This window comes from Armigeres subalbatus, chromosome 2 (assembly GCF_024139115.2).
Source record: "Armigeres subalbatus isolate Guangzhou_Male chromosome 2, GZ_Asu_2, whole genome shotgun sequence".
Classification (NCBI taxonomy): domain Eukaryota; kingdom Metazoa; phylum Arthropoda; class Insecta; order Diptera; family Culicidae; genus Armigeres; species Armigeres subalbatus.
In genome coordinates, this window is record NC_085140.1 from 148008782 (window position 1) to 148036082 (window position 27301).

General features: G+C 42.0%; 1 protein-coding gene and 1 pseudogene across 3 annotated transcripts; both read right to left on the bottom strand.

Annotated features, from left to right (window-relative positions):
- Positions 1-27221, bottom strand: LOC134210985 (death-inducer obliterator 1). 3 transcript variants are annotated; one of them, XM_062687481.1, is made up of 10 exons: positions 27015-27220; positions 26350-26682; positions 22872-25473; positions 10445-10622; positions 9405-9755; positions 8761-9345; positions 8463-8699; positions 2358-3878; positions 1827-2130; positions 1-1548 (listed from the first exon to the last, which is right to left on the bottom strand). In XM_062687481.1, the coding sequence occupies exons 2-10, from the start codon at positions 26591-26593 to the stop codon at positions 869-871; spliced, it is 6702 nt and encodes a 2233-aa protein (XP_062543465.1). In that variant the 5' UTR covers positions 26594-26682; positions 27015-27220; the 3' UTR covers positions 1-868. The 3 variants fall into 3 exon arrangements, with proteins under 3 accessions (XP_062543465.1, XP_062543466.1, XP_062543464.1); XM_062687482.1 differs by having other exon boundaries at positions 1-1545; positions 26350-27221; XM_062687480.1 differs by having other exon boundaries at positions 26350-27220.
- LOC134210986 (putative nuclease HARBI1) lies at positions 13611-17191 on the bottom strand (annotated as a pseudogene).
- Positions 27222-27301: the final 80 nt, after the last annotated feature.

Consider the following 27301-nt stretch of genomic DNA (forward strand, 5'->3'; position numbering starts at 1 on the left):
TTGGGATGGTTTAAGCAATCTAGTTTATTTTTCATAATTCCATTTATCATTACACACATTTTTATTTGAACATGTACATAGAACATATTAATAAGTTAACATTACTGCCGCTCGAATCGAGCCAAATTTTGTACATTTTTTCCGATATACACCTGTACTCCAAAATCTTGACTATAACAAGTCAAAAGGGGAAATTTTGCGCCAAAAAGTGCTATGATTCTTTACCTCTGGATTTACCTTACATAAATAAATGCCCTTACTTAATTTATTTTCTACAATACGCATATATTAAACATGTTTCTATACAATACCAATTTGAATGGCTAGATGATCTTTTTTTGCTTTTAATTCAGAATTAAATAGTCCATTAAAGCCGAATAATTTCCAAAGGTGCATCGAAGCAAATAAAAACTAGAATGTGTTAAAATGAATAGTTGCAAATAGCAAACGTTTCAAATCTACAAGGGAGCGCTAGAGTTTGTTCCAGTTACAGTCAACAAGATTGAAACCAAAACGGTATGCAACTTAGAATTGAGTTGTAAACATTCCAGCCAATTCTACGATTATGCATTTTCATACATCCAAAGATTTGAATATTTGATATCTTATTTAGTAGATCGTGATCCATAATTTACGATCTGATTATTAACTATTTTAATAATTTCATTATGGACTACTCATAACACAGGAGTAGATTACAGCAAATTATGTTGTTAATATTTAGCATTTGCACATACTATGAACATGAAAGCGATTTATAGAGCTGTTGTTTTCAAATGAATCCTTGTCATAAGGGATATAAATATATTTTACGCTTTCTCTCTATCGTAGTCATATCGTCAATTTTACTATATTTCTGCCTCAATTATTATTCATCCGTGACACCCTCCAAACCAGGGGGAGGCGGTTCACTAGATTCCCACTTGGGCTTTTTTGCTAATGGAACCGAATCATCGCTAGTCAAGTTCACAACCGAAGAAGTAGACTTCTTAGCAGAAGTTGGCTGAAGGTAGCTATCGTCGGGAACCATGCGAAGCAGTTCCTCTTCAGTCAACTTCGCCAGCCGACTGGTACTGGGGTTTGTCGATTCTGAAATACCGGTGCGCGATTTACCGGTCCCATAGCCGTAGCCGGATTTGTAGCCGGAGTAGACTGCTGATGGCACGTATTCATCATCCGTGTCCTTCTCGGATCCAACCTTCAACATATCTACTGCAGATGTGCTCTTTATACTGGCTAATATTTCCGATAAATTTGATGGAATAGCAATATCTGTTATCAACGAGGGGTCTAGTGTTGATTTAATCTCCTCTTCCTTTAGTTCTGCCTTATTTATAATTCCCACAATTTCACTTTTTTCTTCCGCAATTTTCCTATTCAGTTCATCTAGTTCCGTTTCGAAATCCAAAGTGGGTGGAGCTTTCGTTTCAACAATGGCGGTAACATCGGCAAAGTGGTCACTGTCATCGCTTACACCGCCGGGTGAATATGGCTCGTCATCATCGTCGTCGATCACTACCGCTGCGATCGGCTCCTTTGCTGGAGCTGCTGCAAAACAAAGCAAAAATCCGTTAAGGGAGATATCTTTTGACTGCTCGTCAGTCTAAAGTTAAAATGGGAAATGTTAATGTTCAATTATTGCTTACTCTTGTTTTTTTATGGGTATGCATAAATCGATTTTCATCTCAGTTAATTGATACATTCCGAATGTTATGAACCTAGTCGATCTCTAAGATTCGAAATGTATATTTAGTCAGCACAAATGCGACTTTATAATAATACCTAACCTATTGAACTGGTAACAAAAATTTAAAGTTGCGAATTACCTTTGGCCACAATCGGTGCCTTTATGATGTTCATGTCTATTTCCCCATGGTCGGAAGATTCCGACAAAGTTCTCGTCTTGGACTCTGGCTTTGTTGAAGCGCTGGCAAGGGAGGATGACGAGGTTGATGGTGGCGGCGATCCTGGACTTCCAGAAGGTGAACTACTGACCGTTTCAGACTCCGGTTTCAGAACCTTCTTGTTTACCGTTGCATATTTTGTAATAACTTGCTGCATCAGAGCAAATGACGGAGAAACCGCAGTTGAACTACTGCTAGCTGTTGCTTTCGTTTGACGGCGAGGAGCCTAGAACGGAACAAATCCACATTAGTATCGAAAAATTTAAGCTGTACGTATAATGGGGCAAAACACTCATTTAAATTTCTAAAAATGTGAGTAGAATACAAATTATTCATCTACAAAAATACATACTAGGCACAATGTATGCTCTGTCTACTGATTGAACTACTGTCATTCTCAGAACTTAAAGCGGTATAAATTTTGCTCCTGATTTATGCCCTACTACCACCTACCTGTGTCACCGTGCTAGTAGATGATGTTGCTTTGATTTTAACAATGATCCCCAGTAGAAGGTCCGGTTTTTTATCGCCTTCAATTATACCAACACCCCGCAGCGGTTTCAAAATCATGGGAATCATCTTTTCCGACGGCAACGGACAAATATAAAAATCCTTGATAGCTGGCGTGAGAGATTTTAACACGCCACATCTCTCCCGTTTGAATAAACGTGTGTAAAGTTCGTAGTACGCTGCACTCTCATTGGAATGGAATCTGACCAAACAAATTTCCTTGTTGTTTTGCCTTTTTATCTGTCCGATATAATTCCAAACCAGTTCCGGCTTTATCGTGCCGCAAATTTCCAAATCTTCAGGGAACTCTTTAGAAATATCTTCTATGTCTCCGCTTACCGAACGAATGGACATTTGCACCGAGGCGACATCAATCATGTGGACATTACCGGTCCAGTAGACCTTCAGTGCCATTTTGCGATTATCATCCGACTCGGGAGACGAAAATTCGTTCGTCGGAGATTCGTTGTCAAAGCTGGTGGAATGTGGAGGTGTTGGAATCGTAACTGTACTGGTTGGTTCTTGGTCTTGCTCAACGGGGAGTACAAGGTTGGGTTCATCAGTATCAGATTTGCTACTTTTATCGACCACTTCACTCGGTTTTCCACTACTGCCGGAAGATAAAATCTTGTCGATCAAATTAAAACTCTCCACCGCCTGAGGTTTGTTTTCCGGTTTCTTGAGCTGCCTGTCGACTTCCACAGATTTTCCGAGAGCTTCGCTTCGATCGAAGGGAATACTCGAAGAGGCTTCCTCCTTCAACTTATCGCTAACAGACTTCTCCCTGGAATCGTGCTTTTTGTGCTCAGACTTGTGATGCACTGACTTGTGTTCGGTTTTACTGTCGGACCTCTGGTAATCAGCCTTGTGATCGCGATGATGACGATCTCGGTCCCGCTCGCGAGATCTGCTTCTTCGTTCGTGGCTTCTACTGCGACGACGTTTATGTTTCGAACGACTTCTGGATCGTTCCTTGTTCCTGTCACGGCTTCGACTTCTGCTGCGACTGCGTCTCGATTCCTTCTTCTTAACCGAGGAAGGTGCGGATGACGATCCTGCTGGCGCACTGCCGGTGGCAGTGGAACTCGAGCCCGACGCGGTGGAACTAGTGATGGGTCCACTGCTGTAGAGCCCACTCGTATACTTCCCATGGAAGTCGTAATCCTTCCGGTAATTGTCTACCGAAGGCGAAAGCGTGCTGTCCACCTCGCTGGTGCTGCTAACGGTAGAGTTGTTCAGCACTGCCACCACATCCTCAACGGCAGTTGTTGGATCCAGTTGCAATCGGTCATTGCGTTTCCCTTCGATGACCTCTTCTCCTTTATGGGTTTTAAGAACATAATTCTTTGCGCATGCCAAAAGATCCAGTTCCGATTTCTTGATCATCTCCAATTGATGTTTGTTCTCGTTCTCACGCCATTGAGCCAGTTCCTGACTGGCCAATTCCTCCGGTGTCATACGTACCTGTTGGACAGAAGCAATGATATGAGAATATGTTTGGATTGAAGTCGATTCTTATGCTACGGCAAATATAGACTTAGACATTGAACATGACCTAGTTACTAATTTGTTTTCTAAATGAACTATTGGAATATGTATTACAAAGTGTATGTAACGTTGAATTAGTTGTCAATTTTTATTTACAAGTTTTTGCATTTTCTCGTACTACATTAGAGAAAAGTGGGACAAGATCACAACGTTAAGCTCTGGCACTAAAAATTATCCGCAAAATGCAGATTTGTCTCTTAGCCATCTATTTTGGGTCTTTTGAGCATGAGCATTATGAGCATTATGACCGCACAATTCGTAGTTGCTACTCCGTGATTGACTGAACTTGCGAAATTGTACAGAGAACACAATGAATGGGGCTTGGGATGAGCTACCCATTCTCAATGTACACGTTTCGGGAGCTCAAATATTTAAAGTCAATAACGGCGCCGGCCACGTCCTTACGGTCATATAGGAATGGAAGGATTGTTAGTCCGACTCTCGTTGCTACTAGAGACCGAGTATACCTCTGCATCTCCACGATTGTCTTGGGATAGGATATCGTTTTAGTTACAAAGGATAATTTATCTGGATTCACTTTGGTAAGTGATGCGATCTATGGGATGGGAAATAACACTAATACGAGTTAAAAGTTAAAACATGCACGCCCGGTGGCATATAAAAACTGAGGAGATTCGCGTTTTGGACGACTGCACGGAAGCGCAACACTCTGTACTCACTTGCTCGATGGCTACAGCAAACTATTAAATAAGGCGCTTTTTTCGACAGCGTGCGACACGCGCATGAGCCACCGAACACAATATAGATATTTTATTTCTTTCACGACGACTAAAACACGCACTGCACTCACTTGTTCGATAGCTATTCTTATTACCGGCCGCGCAATTCTGCTGTCCGAAACAAGAGAAATCACGCATTGAACTGATTAACTTTATTACCAGCCGCGCAATGCAGAACACAATTATTCGGCCGATCGCGCGATCGTTCTGCTGTCCGAAACAAGAGAAATCACGCACTGAACTGGTTAACTTTATTACCGGCCGCGCAATGCAGAACACAATTATACGGCCGATCACGCGATCATTCTGCTGTCCGAAACAAGAGAAATCTCGCACTGAACTTTAGCCATCTATTTTGGGTCTTTTCTATAAAAATTAGCATTCAAGAATATTGATTATTAAAGTTTAAACATCTTATAAATTGGTTTAAAAAATGTTTTTTTCCTTTATTAACGTGTTCTTTTTAATCTTTCTTCTATATACATAAAAATGAATTTCTGTCTGTCTGAACCATATTGACTCCGAATATACTGAACCTATCGGCGTGAAAATTTGTAAGCAGATGTTTTTGGGGTCGGGGAAGGTTCTTAAGATGGTTCGAGCCTCGAGCCTCGACATGACTTGCTGTTCTTTTTGAGAACAAGGGTCACTCCAGGGGCCGATTTCCACAAAAAGAGCCCTCTGTTATTGTTCCAAGTCCGATCCCAGTACTGGTCGATCACGCTCTTCGTCCATTTCTTAACGTCGGCCAGCGGGACGGAGTAGGTGTAAGGTAATCCCTCGTGTCCGAACCTAGCCAGGGCATCGGCTTCGATATTTCCCCTAATGCCACAGTGGCCGGGAATCCAGACGAAGGTGGTACCGGGGATCATACCTAAAAGGATACCCTGGATCCAGGGGTGCTTTGGAGTCTCGCTTTCAAGGACGGAAATTACACTAGCGGAGCTTTGGCGGAAAAAAAATTACATTGGCGTGGTAGACTCTCCGATTTGGTCAGGTTGGGTTTACAGACTCCAAAGCCGACTTCTCGACTGGATACGGATCCGTTGGTATAACAAATCTCGCTATTTTGGAAGCGTGTTGCGCTGAGTTTCAGTAAAAAAAAATTTCTTCTCATGAACCGGGAGGCGATGGTACGGTCGATGTTAACGAGAGGCATCAGTCAGCCCTTTGCTCCGTGCCAATGGACTCGCTCCAATGGGAGGAGACCGCTACCGGCTACACTGCCCATGATCGTATATTTGTAACATTTGCATTTTGGTTGATTTTGTAAATCGTTCGTCAATCCTCCCCACAAACTCAATCATTTCCTGCTTACCACAGATAAGCAAGATAGTAAAGCCTATTTTACTTTTGTAGGACTGGATGCAGTAAATTGAGCTTTCTGAACGATTCACAGGTTTTCTACAGAATGAATAAAAATGCGAGTGTTGCAAATATTCGATCATGGGCAGTACACTTCTCAGGATCCGATTAGTCTCGTCGAGCAGAGGGATCTTATCTGCTCATTGGCAGCCGCAAAAGAGGCGACTTTGCGTCAGATGGCCATCAGAATCCGATGCCAGAAAAGAAGAATCCTGGCTGCTTAAACGGGTGTGGACGGAAGCAGACCAGAGGCTAGCCGGACGTAGCTGGTAAAAACGGGCGAGAGAGTATCGCTTAGGTTCCGGTAGACAGGACACGTTATTTCAAGGCCATAAAGCAAGCGGCTGTCGATAATAGCTGGTCCAACTTTAAGTCTGGCGCTTCTATTAATAGTACGGTATTTTTTCGCAAGGGTTTTCATGAGACTAAGGCGGGACTTGCAAGCTGCTTTCCCGCCCGGCAGTGCGGTAGAAGGGTTAATTTCCGGTTGATGTCGACACCAAGTACCCGGACGATCTTCCGGTTGGGGTGGCATCCGTGCCGATTAGGGTGGCTCAAAAAACACTTTTACAAATTTTTTGATGGGCCGCCCTCTTATTCGGCTCTATTTGATGCCCTGATGCTCTGGACAAATCGGCCAAGCCAAATCGGTCAACGTTTGGGCGGTGCTAAACTCGTTGGAAGTTTATATGGAAAAATGTATGCAGATACATCCAAAAACAGTGATTTGCAGTTGGACAGCACAATTTACAATCTAGAATCTTGATACTCATTCAGTTCTTCTAGAATTAAATACAGAATGTTATGCTGAAAACCGCGAGAAGATTAGAGTTTATTAGACAAAGATATTAGCATTTTACTGGAGTGTTGTAAGGGTGAATTTATTTCTTTTCAAAGGTAAAAGAAACGAAATTTGCTCAAACCCCACTTCAGAGAAATGCTAATAACTTAGCCGAGCGAAATCTAATCTTCTCGCGGTTTTCTGCATAACATTATATATTAAATTCTTCAAGATCTGAATGAGTATCATGATTCTTGATCGTAAAATGTGCCGTCCAGCTGCAAATCACTGTTTTTGGATGTTTCTGCATACATTTTTGCATATAAACTTCCAACGAGTTTAGCACCGCCCAAACGTTGACCGATTTGGCTGAAATTTTGTCCAGAGCATCAGGGCATCAAATAGAGCCGAATAAGAGGGCGGCCCATCAAAAAAAAATGTGAAAAGTTTTTTCTATACTAATTTGAGCCACCCTAGTGCCGAGCTTTATGGAGGGGTCTGCTAACTGATGCCGGCCATTGCAGACATGCCAACACACTTACTAGCGTTAATAACAAAACCGAAGGATGAAGCCCGGCGATAGATAACACTTACAGCCGCCTGAGTTTTGATCCTGTTCCTTCCAGGCATTCTGCCGACCACAACCAATAAAAATGTAGTCGGCATATACAAATAAATACACATTCGCTGGTAGAACGCTGAAAACCCCGTCCATAGCGATGAGAAAAAGCGTCACCCTTGGGTAACGCTGATTTCTTCGGGATACTCGTCTGATGCTGTGCCACCAATGAGCACTTGAAAAGTTCATCGGGTGAGGATGTTTTTAACGAAAGCAAGCATGTTGCCTGTGATACCCCAGTCTTGGAGTTTTCTCAGGACCAAAGGGGTCCAGCTCCGGCAAAAGCCGTGGAGATATCGAGTGATACAAGGTCAACATGCTTCGTTCAGTTGGCACGCAGTCACCATTCTAGTCGGACGCGTTTTTCACTTTTTTCGTCACATTTACAGTTTGTTGAAAATGGGTGAATCACTCCAAAAGTCCAAAAACGATCTGTTTTATCGAAGGCTCAGAGATCCATTACGACTACGATAAAAAGGTCGGGGAAAACAATAATTTGCACTTTTCGACGCTTTCAAAGACTGACTATCAGAACAAGACAGGGTACCGAATAGTATGGATCCAATGAAAATAGATGCTAAGCTTAGTGTTAGTATCTATTATCATTGGTATGGATCCCTGCGGAACTCCATATTGCTGTACACGTTTTTATAAACTGCTTAGCTTAAACAACGATCAATCAAGAAGATCTGGACAAATTTATACTTGAATTCCTAAGGCTCTCGCATTATTCCGGGTAAATGTCTGCCTTATGCTGATTGAACTACAAAGCCACAGAGCGGCTTCCTAGCATTTTCCAGTAAGAGAAGTTAAGTTTAAAAGTTAAAAGAATTACAACGGGCTCAGCGATGAAACAATGGTTGATAATTTGTTCGTTTTTGCTATTTAATAAATTAAAATTCTTCGGTTCGCAGAAAAAAAAAGTATGAAGCCTAAACTTTGGGTAGAAGTAAACCAAAACACTAAACCACTAAACATTCACGCAGATGACTCACCAATTGCTTCGCCTCAATTCGCTTCTCGCAAATCTTCTGAAATAGTGACAGATTTTTGCGGTCCTTGATGTTGAAAACCAACGATCGATACTTGGCACGGTATTTTGCGCCGGTATCTTTGTTGAAGAGTGCAAACATTTCCTCCTCGATTTCCGCTGCGAATTTTTCAATCTCCGACTCGGCGAGTCGGGCTACGTTCTTTTCAGTTATTTCCGTTGACCTTTGTATGAGATGTTCCTAGAAAAAAAAACAATGCTGGGCTTATTTTTATATATAATAGGTATTGGAGAATTCAAACCTTCAGAGTTTTCTTCACTGTCTCTCGGATGTTTTCTCCAGCTGGAGCAGCAGTTTGTTTGGTCGTCACTTTCGGTTCAGAGGGAGACTTCCGAGGAAGCCTGCTACTTTGTTCGCTTCCACTTGAACTAGGCGTACTGCTCCCTGGCGTTTTCGGTGTGGTTGCTGCGGATTTTGTGATAGATGTTGCTGAGTGAGCTTTTGAAGCTGGAGTACCAGAAAGCACCCTTGAGAAAGTCTTCACCGGTGGTTTTGACGAAAGTTGTGCTTGTGGTTTTGGCTGACTCGGAGAAGCGGAGGTCAAACTCAGTTTTCTCTGGTCAGTTATCTTCAGTTGCGCTTGAATTTTACCACCTGAACTGTGTCCCGCACTCATGGATTGGGCTGCAGTTTTTCTTTGCGCTTCTTTGGCTAATTGCATCTTGCGTAATTCGGCTTGTCTGGCAAGAATGATGGCCGCTTGGGGACTTCCCGGTGCAACGACCTCAAACGTAGGATTTTCCGAAAGCCATTCCTTGAGATTCTCCAGCTTGGGGGCGCTTGAGCCAGCTAAGCAACGTCCAGTTTTTCGTTCCATAACAATCAACTGGAATTTAAGGTAACTTTGTGATTTTTTTCCGAGCCCGAAGCAGTTATTATACTTACATGTTGAGATTTAGAGATAACGAGTGGAGCTTTACTTTGTCCGGTTTCCGGGGCCTTTTGTTTTTCTTTGGCCATCATGCCACCTGCTGTACCCTGGGATGGAGACGATGCCGTGGACGACAAGGGTGTCGTTGTAGCCACCGAGCTATTTGCCATTCCGGCATGTTTCCGGATGCACTCATCGCTGCAGTAAACAGAGTTTGGCTTCGACACATTGCTGCATACGACGCATCCTGAAATGGAAACCGCAACCACCTTCGGTGGATTCGCGGTAGCCGTTCCGGCTGCAACTGCCGTGCTGATGCTTGTCGCACTGCTACTAGACACCAGAAAATCTGTCATCTTTGGTTGCTATGAATTAAAGTAAGATTATATGGAAGGAGATAAAATAACCGAATTAAAAAAATAAATTCTGGTGGAGAACATGAACTAATTTAAACAAACTGAAACGGAAAACGTATTTTTGTAGAAACAGATATTTTATTTCCGATTAGGATAGAATAAACTTTCATTGTGGTGATCAATACTTTGAATTCTGTACATGTAAAAACTTGATGAGAAGACTATGTATCTACTTTTAAAAGATTCTTTTCCTCCTCTTGGTAACTTTTCGATAAGGTGACTTTTTATCTGAGGAATTCAAATTAATCTAAGCCGAAAACAAAATATATAGGATAAGGGACAAATCAGCATAATTAGGAACCGGAGAGGAGATAATGAGAAAGTAAAAAGGATATTAATCCCATTGTGTTCATAAACATTGCACGCAATAACAAAAGCAAACACCCAAACGTGAAATGAAGTGGAATGAGACTATCAAAATAAAGTAATACGTAATTACGCAATTAGAGCTATCCTACATAGTAACATGCGAACAAGACTTATTAGATTTTTGGGTGCTGATTTCTTATTAACAGCTCTGGAATAGAATTTCCCAACCCGTTCTTATTGTTTTCTTGGAAGGAAAATGTAGAAAAATACCAAACAAGTCTTTATCGCATGATACGCGAGAAATCATTTTTTTTCTGGCATAGACCTACTTGTTTTTCCTGCTTCTTCTTCGAGCAATTGGGACAGCTCCACTCAACCCCGTCTTCCTCCATCTGCTGACCCATGGCCTTGGTTATGTTGACACATTTGCCGTGGAACCACTCCTCACAGGTGTCACAGCAGATCATAAACCGATTGTTATGAGGCTGCTTACATATGCACCATAATCTGCAAAGACGTATTAAAAAGAATCGTTTAATATATATATGAAGAACAGAGAAGCCGATACCTCAACAATATTCGAACTTGACCCATTTTTTTTTCACCCCCCTGTGATGCACACCCATGCCGTTGGACGCATAAATGTAACATGTTATATTTTAACATTTTTGAGGTTTTGATGTCTAACGTCATTTGATACGTATTTTTGATATATTTTGTCAAAACAGAAGTTTTATTCTAAAAAAAAAAACTCGAAAAAAACCTGTAGTCAACTTGTCACATTCGAACAAATGGACCCATACTTGTCACACCGGGATAAATGGACACATATTTGTCACACTAAAAAAAAGAGATAGGGTAATTCGCCAAATGTTGAACGGCTAATTTCTTCGTCTATTAATGAACGCACATGCATTTCTTATGGGAGTTTAACAATAGGCGACAGAATTAGCCGTTCCACATTTGGCGGTTTCCCCTATCTATCAACAATCACCCAAAAAGACACATAGCACTGCGTGATATGTCCTGAGGACCGTCCATAAAATATACCATGCTTTTAGGATCATCTACAATCCACGTGGATAGTTTAGAAGGGTGGTGTAAGTATACAAGGTCTTTCCCTATTTTCTGAATTTATGTGGACGGTTGTTCATGAAATAAGAGGGAAGGTATTATATTTAGGTCTATTCCACGATTAGAGTGACGTGAGGTGAGTAGACTCACTTTGTCTGAGCGATTCCCTGAGTCGAATGCAGAAACGAAGTGTGCGGTGCGCGACGAACGGACGTCAAAAGTTTTCACAGCATGATTTTTTCGTTTTGGCTGCCGATAACTCCCAAAAGTTAACTATAATTCTGTTTTTTTTTTTTTTAAGTTGGTTTAATGGAGAACTGTGGAGAGGCATGGTATCGCGAGTGGTCGTGTTTCTTGACAACATTTGTGTGTCCAGTGTTTTCCTTTAAAAATATCAGCTGGTTTGACCATTTAAGCAGCTTGCTAGTACAGTGCGGAGTGAAGAAGGGAAGATGGAAAGCACAGCATGTTGGTCGTGGGATTATTGCTCAGTGCTGGTGCTTATTTTGCGGATGTTTGGCAGGGCTGCCTCTGAGGTCCTTTATGATGAAAAATAGCGGATGGACCTACAAAAATGGTGAGCACGTTCCGGTTCTTGCTTCTTAATGTATTATTATCAAAACCTATACCCTGCATAAGACGAGTGTAGTGCTTTTGAATTGTCATCTCCCGACGAGTGTGTCGGATAACTAGTGTTCCACCCCTAATTTCGACAACTGCTGTGACGGTTGTTTTCGGTGCGTGTTCTTGCGTTCCTTCGGCAGTCGGTGCTACGCCCCCTCTTCCGGTATCAGTACGCTGGGCCCCGTGACGTCATTCAGCGGGGACGCCACCAGTTTCAGCTGATAGGATGCGGTTTTTTCGGATGGTTGAACGCGCGTATTAAAAACGAGGATAAAAGATTTTCCCGTGACCAGCCCGCTCAAAAATTGGGTGGCGGTGGGCCGCATCTGGTGACCCCGGAACTGGACCGATCATCCAACGGCGACCGTAGACGACGAGTGCGCGTTTCTCAAAACGTTTCTTTCGAACTTCCTCCAGTTCGGTGGAGACGCACGGTAATTTCGCCCCAATACCACTCGCATTCGTGCCGGAAATTTTGTTCTGCAGTGTGTGGATGAGTAAAGTAATCAGAAAGTGTAAATTTGTCTCTTGTCCAATCGTGATTCTCCAGTAAGCAGAGCGATCGGCCGGTCGTCGAAATTAAGTTTTGCTTTGTGCGGAAAGCAAAACGATCGGCCGGTCACCGAAATTTTGTTCTGCATTGTGCGGGAGAGTAAATTCATCAGAAAGTGAAAGTGTAGTTGCGGTCGATATAATAAAAATATTGAACGTTCGGTCGATTGATTTTATTTTAGATCACACTACACGCTTTACACGGCAAACCGTTTACCAAAACGAACCCTGCCACACTCCCTACCCCATATATCCAACATCCCAGTGATTTCTCGTGGAAGTGCAGATGACTCGTCGGCTTCTATCAAAGCGAGTATCACGTCAACAATTTCCTACCTATTCCTCATTTGACCTGCATTCGGACACGGCCGGCGCTGTTATTGCTTATTTTTGGGTTACCAGTTCTTACACATTGAAGATGATGTTAGTCCCAAACTTCATCTGTTGGTTCTCTGTGTAATTACAGCTGACCTGGCAATAACGGAGTATCAACCGTGGGCGGTCAATCATGCTCATGCATGCTCATGCGATTCCCTGAGTCGAATGCAGTGAGAAGAGTCGTGGTGAATGAACTAGAATGAACTCTCACTGTATTCTGACAGTCGATTTTCAACGACGGATGTCGCTGTGGGGTGACTTTCAAGTAACGACTACAGTCGTGATGTTTTCATCTGTCGAGTAGCAATGGAGGTGAAAAAGTAAGTTTTATTTGTTTCTATCTAGGGGTATTGACGGCTTTGGCAGGTTTTGTTTTATTATTGGCAGGGGGTTTTTTATGACTGATTATGCTCAAATTTGGCCCAAACATTCTTTGCATATCAAAGAATATTGTGGCCAAATTTCATAAAACTCGGTCGACAAAAACCCCCCTGCCAATAATAGAACAAAACCTGCCAAAGCCGTCTGTTCCCCTATATATAACCCGGTCTAAATGAAACAAAAATTTCAGGATAAGAATCACAAACAGGAAGCAATTCCAGTTGCTGGTGACGGGAATGGAGGAAATTCCACATGTTGCCAAAGGATTGAAGTTCTGCGAAGGGATGCAAATCTCTAAGCAGAACTTTTCCGAAATTTGGGGTGGCTTAGGGGTCGTTCAAAAATGATGTCACAGGTTTTAGGGGGGGAGGGGGTCTCAGATTTTGTGACAGTACATGTGCTAGGTATACAAAAAAGCGTGACAGAGGGGGGGGTCTAGAAATCCCAAAAAATAATGGACATCATAATTGAATCGACCCTTAACAAAAGGCCTGAACAGCTTGGAACAGCTGGAATGGAACAATTGTTGAAGGCAAATGATGAATATACAAAGCATCTACTTTGTTCTTTGGGTTTCTAAGAGTGCCCTCTTAGGCTTACTTTTGGATGTCAATAATGTTTCAAATTCTCTTTACGTCACGTGCCGTAAAAAGGAGGCTGTAAAACGAAGTGACGTATAACAAACTGCAATAAAAAGAGGGTTGAGTGTATCATCAATCGTAACCATTCCGTTTTTTCAGATTACTTTTTTCTACTCTGATCTCATAAAAGTAAGTGAGATACAAGATGTCCATAGCATCTTACAGGGAATCGATTATGTGTTTACCGCTGCTTAGCGGAGAACTTAACGATCGGCCGAGAGTGCTACAGCGGCCTTCTGGTAATATTCAACTGGATCAACTCAAACTAGAAAACGTGGGCTATATGACTTGGTTTTTCAACGGTATCCATGCCGCAAGGGGCAAGGCCCTGGCTCTGCGCGGCGTGTTCTAGAAGACATGCTTTGCCTATGCTGGCATTATCATCATCTTCACGCCTGATATCCCTCACAGATAAGTGTGGCACTGATGTAGAAATTATCTTAGTGATCATTAACCAGAAAAAAACTCGAGAAACAACCTTTTCGCAGAGTACCGCAGAACTTCCAGGCTGGCCACTGCCCAGTGCAAACCCCTAAAAACCCTGTAAAAAAGTGTTTATATCAATTTCAATTAGGAAAAATAAAATAATGCAAATCAGAGTGAAATTTGAGATGTTTTTTTATAATTTAATTAATTAAAGAAAACTAATTTATCATATTCATTTGGCATGTACAACGAAATACATCGCACTGCCTTACATCAAATTATTTTACATCGCTACATGTTTTAAATAGTGCTGTAACAATAAAATAATGTATACTTTAATGATATTTTTTAGCCGGGTTCCCAAGGGAAGTTAAACCGTATTGAAAAGGAAAATTTCATGAATAATTTCTTCGAATTTCCTCGACAAGTTCTCAAAATTTCCTGGAATTTTCACCGTATTTTCCTTTGGGGTGGTCAACGCGATCTATCGTCCTTCACAGACTCGTTAAAATTTTTCGTGAAATTCATAAAAAACAGTCGCATCGGGGTACTCCGTGGGTTGCCATGAGTTGAGTCTATCGCCCTTTAAAGACGCATCATAAGTTTATTGTCTAGAAATTAAAAAGAAAGAGCCTCAGCTGTTCAATGTAACAATCACTTCATTAGTAATTTATGTATACATATAATTATACGATTTTTTCACATAATAGCTTGCATTATTTCATCCCTGATAACAGCAGCAGTAAAATTTTCTTCTTCATTGTTAACATCTTCAGGAAAATCATTTTCCAATTGAACTACATTTTCTTCGGGTATGGGTTAGGGCCCTCCTTAGCCGTGCGGTAAGCCGCGCGGCTACAAAGCAAGACCATGCTGAGGGTGGCTGGGTTCGATTCCCGGTGCCGGTCTAGGCAATTTTCGGATTGGAAATTGTCTCGACTTCCTTGGGCATAAAAGTATCATCGTGCTAGCCTCATGATATACCAATGCAAAAATGGTAACCTGGCTTAGAAACCTCGCAGTTAATAACTGTGGAAGTGCTTAATGAACACTAAGCTGCGAGGCGGCTCTGTCCCAGTGTGGGAATGTAATGCCAATAAGAAGAAGAAGAAGATGGGTACATTAAATCTAACGCGTAAGTTGTGTAAAGCACAACATACATTAATAATTCTACTAGCTTTTTCGGGCTTATAATGAAGCTGCCTCGCACCAAGAATACATCGAAATACATTCTTAATAATTCCAAACGATCTCTCAACAATCCATCTTGTTTTTGAATGCATTTGGTTGAATTTAATCTTCGATTCATTGTGCTGCATGTTTCCCGATATTCTATAAGGCGTGATCAAATAAATATGGTTTCAAAGGGTAGCCGGCATCACCTGTCGAATAGAAAATAAATTGGTTTATACTTATATAAATTAAATAATCATTTTTCAAGAATTTAAAAACAAATTTCTTAAACTTCAATTCAGTTAAAATTAATAAGCATAATGTGACTGTAGCTCTTTTTCTTCTTTACCTCCTTCAATGGTTCTACATCCCAACTATAACTTTGCTAGTTTTTCAATGTGTTCTATAAGCATTTTCTTAGTTATTTATCGAAAGCCTTTCTATGCCCTATTGCAAGAGTTTGTATCTTGTTTGTGTACAATGCACACTATGCTCAGGAAATATAGAATCCACTCCAATCCATGTTTCGGCTTGATTATTTTTATGTGACTTCCATCAACACAATTAATGACACCAGGAAATCCAGACTTCTCGAAAAAACCCATTTTAATTGCATTTTTTTCATCGTCATTCGTAGGAAACTTAATCGCTGTTTTGCAAATTTGTTCCTCAAAAACATCGATAATTTTAGACAACATTTTTGACATTGTTGGCTGAGCAACTCCAAAGAAGAGGTCATTCCCAGCTCTTTTTGATAGCTGGCTTCAGCGAAAAATCTGAGGGCAGCCGCTAGTTTAATAATAGGTAAAACTGTGGACGATCCTACTGTTGGGCCCAAATTTCCATCGAGAATATCAAAAAGGTGTCTGAATAAATCTTTGGAAACTCGGAAATACTCCACGAACCTGAATATTGGGTGGTAAGAATCGATTGTTAAGCTTTATCGATTATGAGGCATATGTGGGTGAAAATGGGTCACTGCTCGACGGTTGCAATGCACTTAAGAAGAAAACTGTTCAATTTTTGTTTCAAAATCTATAAACTAACTATGAGAGCGTTGACCCATTTCTATAATCACAGAGAATTTACTGAAACTTACGTATTAGATGGCAAATCTAGAGGATTTGATGCATCTCGAAGCTTTCGACGCTCAACTCTAACTGTGCATAAATCTTCGTTAGTCATATTATCACCCTCGGAATCGCTATCAAACCAGAAGTCAAAACAGCTCATGGTTAAGTTGTTAATCGTGAAGTTTTCTACGCACCTAGAACAGTATTTGATTTCGAATTGAATGAACAATTAAATACCAAAAGTACAAATAACTTACCTACATCAGGAATTTCTGTTTTATCAAAAAATAATAGAAACTTCGAACACGAAACAATCATACAATTTGTTCCACGTAAAAGTAAACATCAGTTGACATATTGTAATTATGGCGAATGATTTTTTATAATATTTTTTTTTCTACAAAATTAGCGAATAACTTCAATCTAACTGCAGAAATATATTTCAATCCGATAAAATAAACACGATCTCAACGATCTCGATTATCTTTTGTAAAATATATGTTTTATTCCTTGGAGTACACAGTTCTTTCCTCAAAACTTTATGCGCCAAAATCGAAAAATGGCGTGGTTCATCGATTTGACAGTTTGACTAATGAACGCTATTTAACGCAAGTGTTACTTCATTTCTCGCGATGGAATGAACCACTCACGTCACTCGAGTCGAGTGTCGGAATCGACAAAGAAAGAACAAGTGAGAGTGAAGTGACTCTTCTCACCTCACTTCACTCTAATCGTGGAATAAGCCCAATTGTCTAAAATCTCTCCAAGTATAACGTATAACAAGTATAACGGCCTCTTAGGAGAAGGCGATATGAAACTGTGACATAATTAAAATATTCAAGGCCCGTAAAAAAGTGTTAAGGAGGACCATAGAGGTGAGCCAGTCTAGGGCTGAAAGCCTCTAAAATAAAGACAATAATAATCACCTCTATTATTGTTTACGGACGAAGGAAAATTTCGAACGAATGCAGTTCGTTCCATTTTTTTCCCATTTGATTTTGCTGGCATAAATTAGAATGCGCATCAGCTTTCGTTCGAAAGTGCGTTCGTACGTAAACAAGAATAAGGGTGAATAATGTTAAGGAGGAACCCTTTAACAATCCCATTTGTTTTTATCTAAAACTCATAATTATTGTGACAAGTTATGTCGATAAAATGTATTCGAAGTATGAAACAAGTACGGAGAATAATCAGAAGCTTCTTGTTTCGTCGGAAGATCAATGAAGAAGGATTTTTCCTCTTCGGTAACAACAGGTTGAACCACTTTCATTAGAGAAGTTTTCATTTCTTCTTCAATTTCTTGAGGAGCATTTTGCCAACGTACATTTTTATCAAAAGAGGACGAATCCTTCGCAACCAACCTGAATTGCTTCTTGTCAAACTTGCAGTATTTAAGGTCTTTACTGTTGATGGGGTTTGCGTATCCTAGTTCATAACGGCCTTTTTCAAACAACACTTTTTGCATACAATCGGGCGTGGCTTGCAGTGGTTTATCGTATACTGCAAAACGGTGAGCTTTGAAAAAGTCAGTTGCTTGCATATCAAGTACGTCAACATTGTTCTTTACATTGCCAACCACAGACTTGAAGTTTTCATAACTGACGACACGTTCATGGCGCATTTTGGAATCAAACGCCGCATGGGAAGAGTCAACGACCAGGAAGCCGTATGGCCTAGAAAATAAGTCCATAACCTATAAATAATTGAGAACTTACTTTTTGCAAATCCACAGACAAAACTGCTTTACCTGGTAGCACTTTGTCACCATCATCTCGATAAGACAGTCGTGATTCCTTTGGCCGTTGAAGATGTAGTGCATGTTCTTGTGTCCCGGGCAAGGAAACTACGCTACTGCCGCTAAGAACTGGTTGGTCAATCTCTGGGACCGGTAATGGAGCGTTTGCCGGCTCCGCAAACGGGAACAATCACCTGTGTCATTTTATAAATCGAACCCGAGGAAGTGCTCTTTCAATTCCGCGCCACTGGATTGTTCGTATTTGGTTTAAATATTAGATTTCCGGTCACACCAAAGAAATACAATCGTCGCTCGCGAAATGTAAAAACAGATTAAACAATTATCTCTCAGGTGTGACAAATATGCGTACATTTTTCGCCTCTTCTTCTTCTTACTGGCATTACATCCCCACACTGGGACAGAGCCGCCTCACAGCTTAGTGTTCATTAAGCACTTCCACAGTTATTAACTGCGAGGTTTCAAAGCCAAGTTACCATTTTTGCATTCGTATATCATGAGGCTAACACGATGATACTTTTATGCCCAGGGAAGTCGAGACACTTTCCAATCCGAAAATTGCCTAGACCGGCACCGGGAATCGAACCCAACCACCCTCAGCATGGTCTTGCTTTGTAGCCGCGCGTCTTACCGCACGGCTAAAGAGGGCCCAACATTTTTCTCCTGGCCAGTGAATTTCGTGGGTGGCAGAACAAGATTCCTCGGTAGAAGGCCGGTAGAAGGCCGGCATCTGCACTTTCACCACACGTATTCTCAAAGCAAAGGCCTTTTGTTTACATTACAGCTCGTCAATTACAGTGATTGGTCGCACCCACCCGAGCAGGAACCGCAGTGCGAAGTCATTCCGAAGGCTATTCCTTCCAATGAGGAGACGAAACGCGAAGCATAACGATCAGAACGCGGACAGGAATCATTGCACGATCGGTGGCCAAATCACACTTCTCCGGAGGCACGATAAATTAGACTCAGTAGCCGATGAGTGGGCGTCGAATGTGGTGGCCCGAAGGAGCAGCTGGCTCGTCTGCCGAAACACCGAACAGTTCGGAGCAAACACGTAGAACTCAAGTGTACGGAGGTTCACTATCCCCACGTCACGCAGAGCAATTGGACGAGATCAGGTAGGAGGCACGATGCAGTCGCTGACGATCCGGCGTACGTGAGTGCTACTTTAAGAAGTGAAAAAAGAAAGCAAAAGAAGACAGGGCATGCAAGGTTGCCAGGAAAGTAGGGGTACCAATTAAGCGGAATGATGTAAGGAAAAAATACAAAATGATTGCACACTACACTACACACTACTCCCCCTTTTTCTACGGAAAGGTCGTTTCACAACAACTTGTTGCGATAAAATCGGTTAAAGATTACTATATGAAAAGTTGTCTAATGTTTTTCTTAGCTTTTGTGCCCCAAAAAAGGAGAAATTTTCCATAAAAAAAATTACATAGGGGGAATGACGGCTTTGGCAGGTTTTGTTCTATTATTGGCAGGGTTTTTTTATGACTGACTAGCTGTATGTACCCGGCCTTGTCCGGGATTGCCAGTTTGATTCCGCAGCTGTTGGAATTGCCAATTTGATTTAGCTAAAACCAGTTGGTAATCAATAACCCCCGTGTTTCGTTGTTGATACTTCAAACGATTGGTTTGAGAACATGTAATCACAGACAAACAGACGTAACTCTTCACGTAACTTTGTCTGTGATGTAATGATTAAAAGAAGGTAGTTATCACTTTTAAAAACATTAATTCCGACAAATAAACTAATGTTATATTCTTGGAAATTATATTACCGAGAAAAACATGTTTACCGAAACCACAGACAAACAGACGTAACACTGGAGAAATTACCATCGACCATGACTTCAACGATCCATTTGAATTAGATCGATTGCGAGTTTCACAACTAGAGGCGCTAGCGTCGTAATCCTTTGAGTTTGACATTTCACTCCAGCGCCTCCTGGTGACAATGTCATACGAAACATTGTTTCGTGTAACATGCTCGCAAGATGGTAGTAGAGGAGTAGGACGATGGATTTTTCAGAAAAATGTTCAAGCTGTTACGGCTGTTTGTCTATGCCGAAACTGTCATATTCGGAGAAGTGTCATTTTCGAAAAATTGTCATTTTCAGCGAGATGTCATATTCGAGGAAATGTCACATTCGGGGAAATGTCACACTCGGGGAAATATCATTTTTAAGAATTTGTCATTTTCGAAGAAATGTTTTCAAGGATATGATACTTGCGGAAAATGTTATTTTTTGAGATATGTTATTTCCGGGAAAATGTTTATTTTTTGTGATTTTTTTAACCAAAAGAATTGGTTTCCGGGTAATTTTACAAATTACTAAACTAAAGAATGGGGAATTTAAAGTATGCCCAACGTTAGATATGCCTATCGTACATTATCTCTTACGTTTTTCACGCCTGACCTACTGATGCTTAACCTCACGCACCTTACTCCTCCTTTACACCTCCTGTTTCCGTTCAACTCCATAATCGCATGCTAAGTATAAAGGATATATGTTCTAATTTTTAAGGATATCGGTAAAGGGGTTCAGAAGTTTTACCGCTTTCTTCAATGACCCTCCAACTCATCTACAATCGTCCCCTTAGGATTGAGAGTATGTGTCCCAAATTTGGTGCAAATCGGTTGAGGGGCTCAAAAGCTTCAAAAAATAGTTAACTAAACAATACACCCCGTCCTTCCCTTTTCCTAATGACTCTCTCAACCCCTTTGTTATCTTCCCTTTGGGATAGAGAATGTGTGTTCCAAATCTGGTTGAAATCTGCCCTGGGTGTTAACAGTTATCCTGATTTTTCGTACTTTAATGAGTTCCTCACCCCCACCGTCCCCCTTTTTACAATGACCTTCCTACCCCCTTTGTTATCTTCTTTTTAGGATAGAGAATATGTGTACCAAATTTGGTTGCAATCGGTTCAGGTGGTTCAGAAGTTACACTGGATTGTTTGAACAATATCCCTCCCTCCAGAATACTCCCCTATTTTCCAAATCAGCCTCCCATATGATTGGCTCCTTATATTGAATATGTGTAAAAATATTGGTTGAAATCGGTCCTGGGGGTTGGGAGTAACACTGAGTTGCTCATTTTCTAAAGACAACCCATCCCCCCATACCTTCCCTCCTTTCCGAATGATAACCCCCCCCCCCTTTGTTAACTTCTCCTTAGGATAGAGGATGTGTGTACCAAATTTGGTTGAAATCGGTCCAGGGGTTCAGAAGTTACACCACATTGCCCGTTTTCTGAAGAATACCCCTCCCACCAGACACCTCCCCCCTTCCCAAATTACCCTCCCATATGATCGTCTCCTCATAGTGAATATGTGTACAAAATTTAGTTAAAATCGGTCCTGGGAGTTGAAAATTACACAGAATTACTCGTTTTCTGAACAAAGAGGCGACCCAGAACGGGTTGGTTCGATGTGGAGTGTCAGAGAGTGACAGACGAGAAGAACGTTGCCAGAAGCCGGATGTTGGTGTCGGGTACCCGATCGAATAGAGATCGATACAAGGAAGCAAGAGCAGCCGAAAAACGAACCCACCGCAGGAAGAAAAAAGAGTACGAAGAACAAGTTATTAGTGAGGCGCAGGAAAAAATGGAGCAGAACGATATGCGGAGGTTTTATGAGTCTGTCAATGGCGTGCGGAGAAAGACAGCGCCCTCTCCCGTCATGTGCAACGACCAACAATGGAATTTGCTGACAGATAAAACCGAAGTGGCTGCCAGGTGGAAGCAACACATTGAGACTTCGTTGAATAGTGGAAGTGACGGTGCATCGGTGAGCAGAATAAATCTCGCTTAACTTTTCAAAAGGACCTAAGTAACATTTTTTTCATGAATTAATTTGAGTACTGCAATCGAAAGCTTTCATGTATTCCTGTTGGTTGCGCTATTCAATTTAATTCATTTAATTCACGCAAAATTGAAAGTATGCTCTTTTGTGGAAAAATATGCATTTTTGCGGGAGAATAGGGCTACAGCAACAGTTCGCTAACTGGGCGCTTTTTAACTGGACTGTTTTTTAACTGGGCGTTTGCTAACTGGGCCAAAGCCTAGTTAAAAAGCACTTTTCCGTCAAAAAACAACAACAATGACTCGGCGACGAGGGGACTCTGAATGGTATATTCTTTAAGCTTCATGTAAACCACGATCACAACAATACATCGCGAATCCCCTCGTCAGCCCAGTTAAAAAGCGGCGCTCGTTACTGGGCTGGTGTTTTAGCCCAGTTAGCGAACGATTGCTGTACCCACAAAAGGAGTAAAATTTGAAGGTATTTTTTCTATTTGTATGCATAAAAGTTAATTATTTGTGAATAAAACATAGTCATAATTGTGCATAATATTTATTCCTTTTTGTGTGTAGTCCCATTCTCCCACGAAAGAGCGTACTTTGAAGTCATATTTAAATACTATATATTCAAAAGACCATACTTTGAAGTCTTTTATGTGTAAACTTTTTTAGCAGTGTACGTGTAGGTATTTAGCAATTTACGCAATTTTCTCTTGAGGTTTCTTCTACCCAGATCTTGTGAACACTGGGGATGAATAAAAATCGTCAAGTTTCTGTTGAAGTCGTTTTTACCTTCTTACGCCGATTTTGGAATTTCATTGCTAGTTCATCGCTAAAAGTCAAATTGCCAAACCACGGAAATAGCAAAAACTCACCTGTCCGGATCGTCTTCCGAGTTCCAGCTCTTGTCCGATTCTGCATCATCGTCGACTGCGGCTGCTACCACTGCAGCGGCGGCGGACGCCGTGCTCTGTCGTTTACCGCGGCCCGACGTGTTAGACGATTCCGAGGTTCGCCGGCTGGATGTTCCGCTACGGTTTCCTCCTTTGCTCCGTGACTCGTCGATCATTAGACTACCGGATCCGTCATCGTAGGAGGTAGCTCCGGCGGTCGCCTTAGTCGACTGTTTCGAGGGTTTGGTGCTGTGATACGCGGAGGAAGATGGAGAGGAAGCAACTGAAGGAGCAGTGGCAGTGTGCGACGAAGTGGCCACCGGTGTGCTCGAGGGACTGGAGCTGCTACCAGCTTGAGCTCGGCGCTTTGCAGACCGGGTTGCAGGAGCTTCGATGGGCGGCAGAGTGATGATTCGTCCATCGCTTCGTCGAATTTGGATAGCTTCCTTTCGCGGCATAAGCTGCTCCTTCACGGTCATGGTTGGTAAGGATTCTGGATTTGCAGTGGATGGAGGAATGCTCTGAGGCGTATTGGGGGTGGGAGCTTGCTGGCTAACTGGGATTGGAATCATCGTGGATGTTGATGGTGTCGGCAGAGGAGCAATAGAAGCAATTGGAGTATCCGTTCCTATGACCCCTAAGATTTGTTTATCTAGAATTTCTTGAAGTTCTTTATGTTCGGCAAGCTCGGCAACGTGTTGAAGGAGATCTTCCGGAAGACCATCGTCGTTGGAGCCGAGAGCGGCCAAAATACTGTTGTCTGTAATAGGGAGAACGGACTCTTGAACACCACCAGGAGGGAGGTTATTTTCCAACATTTTCACAATATCCTCCGTCATGGTGGGCTGAGAAGGTGGTTGTGGCGGAAGTTTAGGATCCGGATGGTTCAGTTCTTGCTGAACAATCGAATCAATGAGATCAAATCGTTTATCGTGTTCTTCGGAAGCGCTTGTGTGGGTTTGTATAGAAATGTGAGCAGGCAGCTTTTGTGTTCCACGGACTGTAGCTGGTGAGAGCTGTACGAAGCCTCGGATCGTATTCGATGCGCTAGGTGCAACCACTCGAATTGTGTTCGACGGGTTGGACGTCACCACTCGAACCGTGTTCGACGGATTGGCATTGGACGACACCACTCGAACCGTGTTCGATGGATTAGACGTCACCACTCTAACCGTGTTCGGTAAACTTGGCGGCACAACTCGAATTGTGTTTGATGTGCTTGGCGTTACAACTCGGACCATATTCGAGGGGCCTTGCGTAATCACTCGGATTGTGTTTGAAGTGCTGGGCGTTATCACAGGAGTCGTAGTAGCGGTGATGACATGCGAAGTAGCACGGCCCGCTCCGGGGCCGACCTTTTTAATGATATCCGGTGTCGAAAACAGTGACGACATATCACTGAACAATGCTTCAACGTGAGGGGCTGGTTTGACTGGTTTCTTGTGATCTTTCTTGATAATGGTTACTGTTACAGGCGCGGGTGCAGAAACAGCAGCGGGAGAAGAAATTGCGGGGACAATAATTGGAGGTGTTTGTGGGGGCGTGGAAACTTGTACATTCTGTAAGTTGCGTTTCGAACCGTACGTTCTCGGAACTCCTCCCGCTTTGTTGAGCATTGAAGTGGGAGTTTTCGGTTCGAATTTCTTGGGTGATTTAGTTTTCTTTTTAGCAAGTTCGAGCGAGTCATCTCTCTTAGACGCGCTTTTTGGTTTACTTTGTGAAATGGATTTACGCTTCTTCGGTGTTCTCCCGGTTATGTTGTAATCATAATCGCTATCATTATCATCCTCCTCTGGATATGAACTCTCAGCTGAATAATCCGAGTCGGATGAGTCTTCCAGAATATTTTTAAGATCTTCAGCGTCATTGATCTCTTCCTTGCTGAAAGATTTCTTACGCCGCGATTTACTGGTCGATGTTGATGTTGATGCAAAGACCTTACTGGTGGTTCTTTTCCGGCTAGTTCCACTGGTTCCTTCTACAGGTTGTTGCACATTTTGGGCATCAGTAGACAAAGTATCGTCGCTGGGCCGGACTTCGACTGGTGAATCCAAATCCTCGTAGTACGGACGCGGTGGCAATTTTTGACTCGGCGATGTTAGCGGAGTATAGCAATGGTCGTTGGCCACAACGTATCGCTGGAATTCATAATCGATTCGAGTTTCCACATGCAGTGGCTTGCGCAATCCGGCCAAGGTGAGCACTTCTTCGGCAAATGTCCGCGCTTCGCTGGGAGGATAAAATCCTTCTACCACCATACTAACATGCGGAATCTCCCCATCGTCTAGCATTACGTCCTCCTTTTTGGCAGCCGCAGATCTGTTACCTCTTCTGGTGGTCACTCCGCTTGAGCCCGCCCCCGTTGGGTTTGGTTCGTTCTTGGACGCGCCGGCTGTTGAGGCAGCATTTGACGGCTCTGCTGAATCAACTGAATCGCTGTCGCTAGATCCCGTACCAGATTCGAGTTCATTTTGGAGTTTTTGCTCTTCCAGCAACTTTCGTTCATCCTCAATTTCTGCCTCTATACTGGGTGTTGGCGAAGTTATCTGCACAACGCTCACCGATGTGTCATTCGTTTCTTGTGCTGAAAATAGGAAAAAAACAATAAAAATAAACATTTGAAAAAAGATTTAGATTTTTTTATATGCTTCGCTAGATAATTTGACCCTCTCGTAAAACTAAGTGTGCGTAAAAGAACTTTTTTATAGAAGGCTCTGTGACCTATAATAGTACCTACCCACTATTTTAAATTTTGAGAGATAAAAAATCGCTTCAGCATATTTTATGGGAACATTTCGTGAGTAATAATGGATTTAGTTTAAAGTAATGGATTTAGTTTAAAAAAAAACTTGCATTTTACGAAATCTACAAAACAATGTTTGTTTCCAAAATAAGTTACGTACAAATCGAAAATCGAAATTCTAAACTTCGGAGATAAAAATTAAGAATTCTAAACATCGGAGAAAACCTAAATATTTCATTTAAAAAAAAGGCTCCTCTGCTTTTTATTTTCTATATTATCAATTAACAGTGAATGATCAAATTTTTCAAACGAAAAAAAAACATTTTTGAATTTTCTTGAATAATGATGAGATGTTCAATATTTCAAATAGCTATACAAATAAGTCATATCCAGAAGTATGATTTTTACATTGTTCAAAAATGGAAAGAACTTCTACCTACGTTCAACGATTTTGAATAAACATTTTTATAAATACATACAATAAGAAAATAAGGTCTGTACCTACAGGATCACGTAAAACTGAATGAATAAAATTACAATTACAATTAAAAATTTAAATAACAACAAACTTTCCCTTAATGATCGATCAATGTTCGACCCATCAATAGGAGACGATTGAAGAAAGTAAATTTTTAAAGGGCAAACCGAACAGATGTGAAGATCTACATCGACTTACTGGAACATCAATAAAGGGAAGTTTACTGAATTTCCACTCACCGAGCAAACTATGCAGCGTTTTTTGATCCACATGCACACTTCCATCCTTTCCAACCACAATCACAAGATTGGAATCGATTTTAAGATGTTCATCGACCGACGCAGGCTGCAACGCTTCGGTATCTCGGTTCGTCGGATCGTCCCCAGAAGCTACTCTCTCCGGACCACTCAGAACACCGTCCTCCTCCGCCTCCTGAACCGATGTGGGCGACGACGGATAAACCTTAAAAACCGAACTGGACATATCCGTTCGTTCGGGAGTTCACTTTCCAACGCTTCACAAATCTAACCCAAATCACTTCGCGTCGACCGGCGGCGTTCGCCTCTTTCTTCCTAATGACAACAAAAACAAACTTTGCGCAATCGTTTCAAGTTTTGGCTTCACTACCCCCACTATTCAAAACACTATTCCCTGTTCCGATAAATTCACACAAGAACTCGATCTATCCCACGGTTTCGATCGCAATGTGCCACTCCGCGGAACTACCCCCAAGACAAGTCAAGCCACCGCCACCGACACCACCCCGGCAGCAACGTTGCACTGTTCCACCGTTTGCTGCGATTGCTCCAGATTTTCGAGGTGGTGTAGCCAACTCGCTGCTACGATGGACGCCATCTTTCTCTTGCAGCGGAGTTAGCTCCCCGGGGAAAAATCACAAACGCACCTATTTCACTGTCTAAAGCGCGGATTCGGGACCGTACTTCATCGGAATCGGCGCCAGGGCACGGTTGCGGACGTTTTGGAACAAATTGGGAACCGCCAAACGCATCGAAAAATGGGTTTTGAAGGCAGTGAAAATTGCTTTCTCCTGGTGAGCAAATTTTTGCGTGGTGTTGCCTTCAGCGCTTATTTTTCTTTTGCGATTTGCTGCGGAAAGAAAGGAACGCGATGGAAATTGCGTCGTTTCAGTTTCCTGCGGTGATATGTTGCTGTGCCGTTCTGGCTCACGCT

What these genes read in the sequence shown, in the direction of transcription:
- LOC134210985 (XM_062687481.1), bottom strand. Translation starts at nt 26,593, where the DNA reads ATGTCCAGTTCGGTTTTTAAGGTTTATCCGTCGTCGCCCACATCGGTT. An exon ending in TTATCTCTAAATCTCAACAT is followed by an intron (nt 9,346 to 9,404) that starts GTAAGTATAATA and finishes CTTAAATTCCAG; the next exon opens with TTGATTGTTATGGAACGAAA. An exon ending in CTACTAGCACGGTGACACAG is followed by an intron (nt 2,131 to 2,357) that starts GTAGGTGGTAGT and finishes GTTCCGTTCTAG; the next exon opens with GCTCCTCGCCGTCAAACGAA.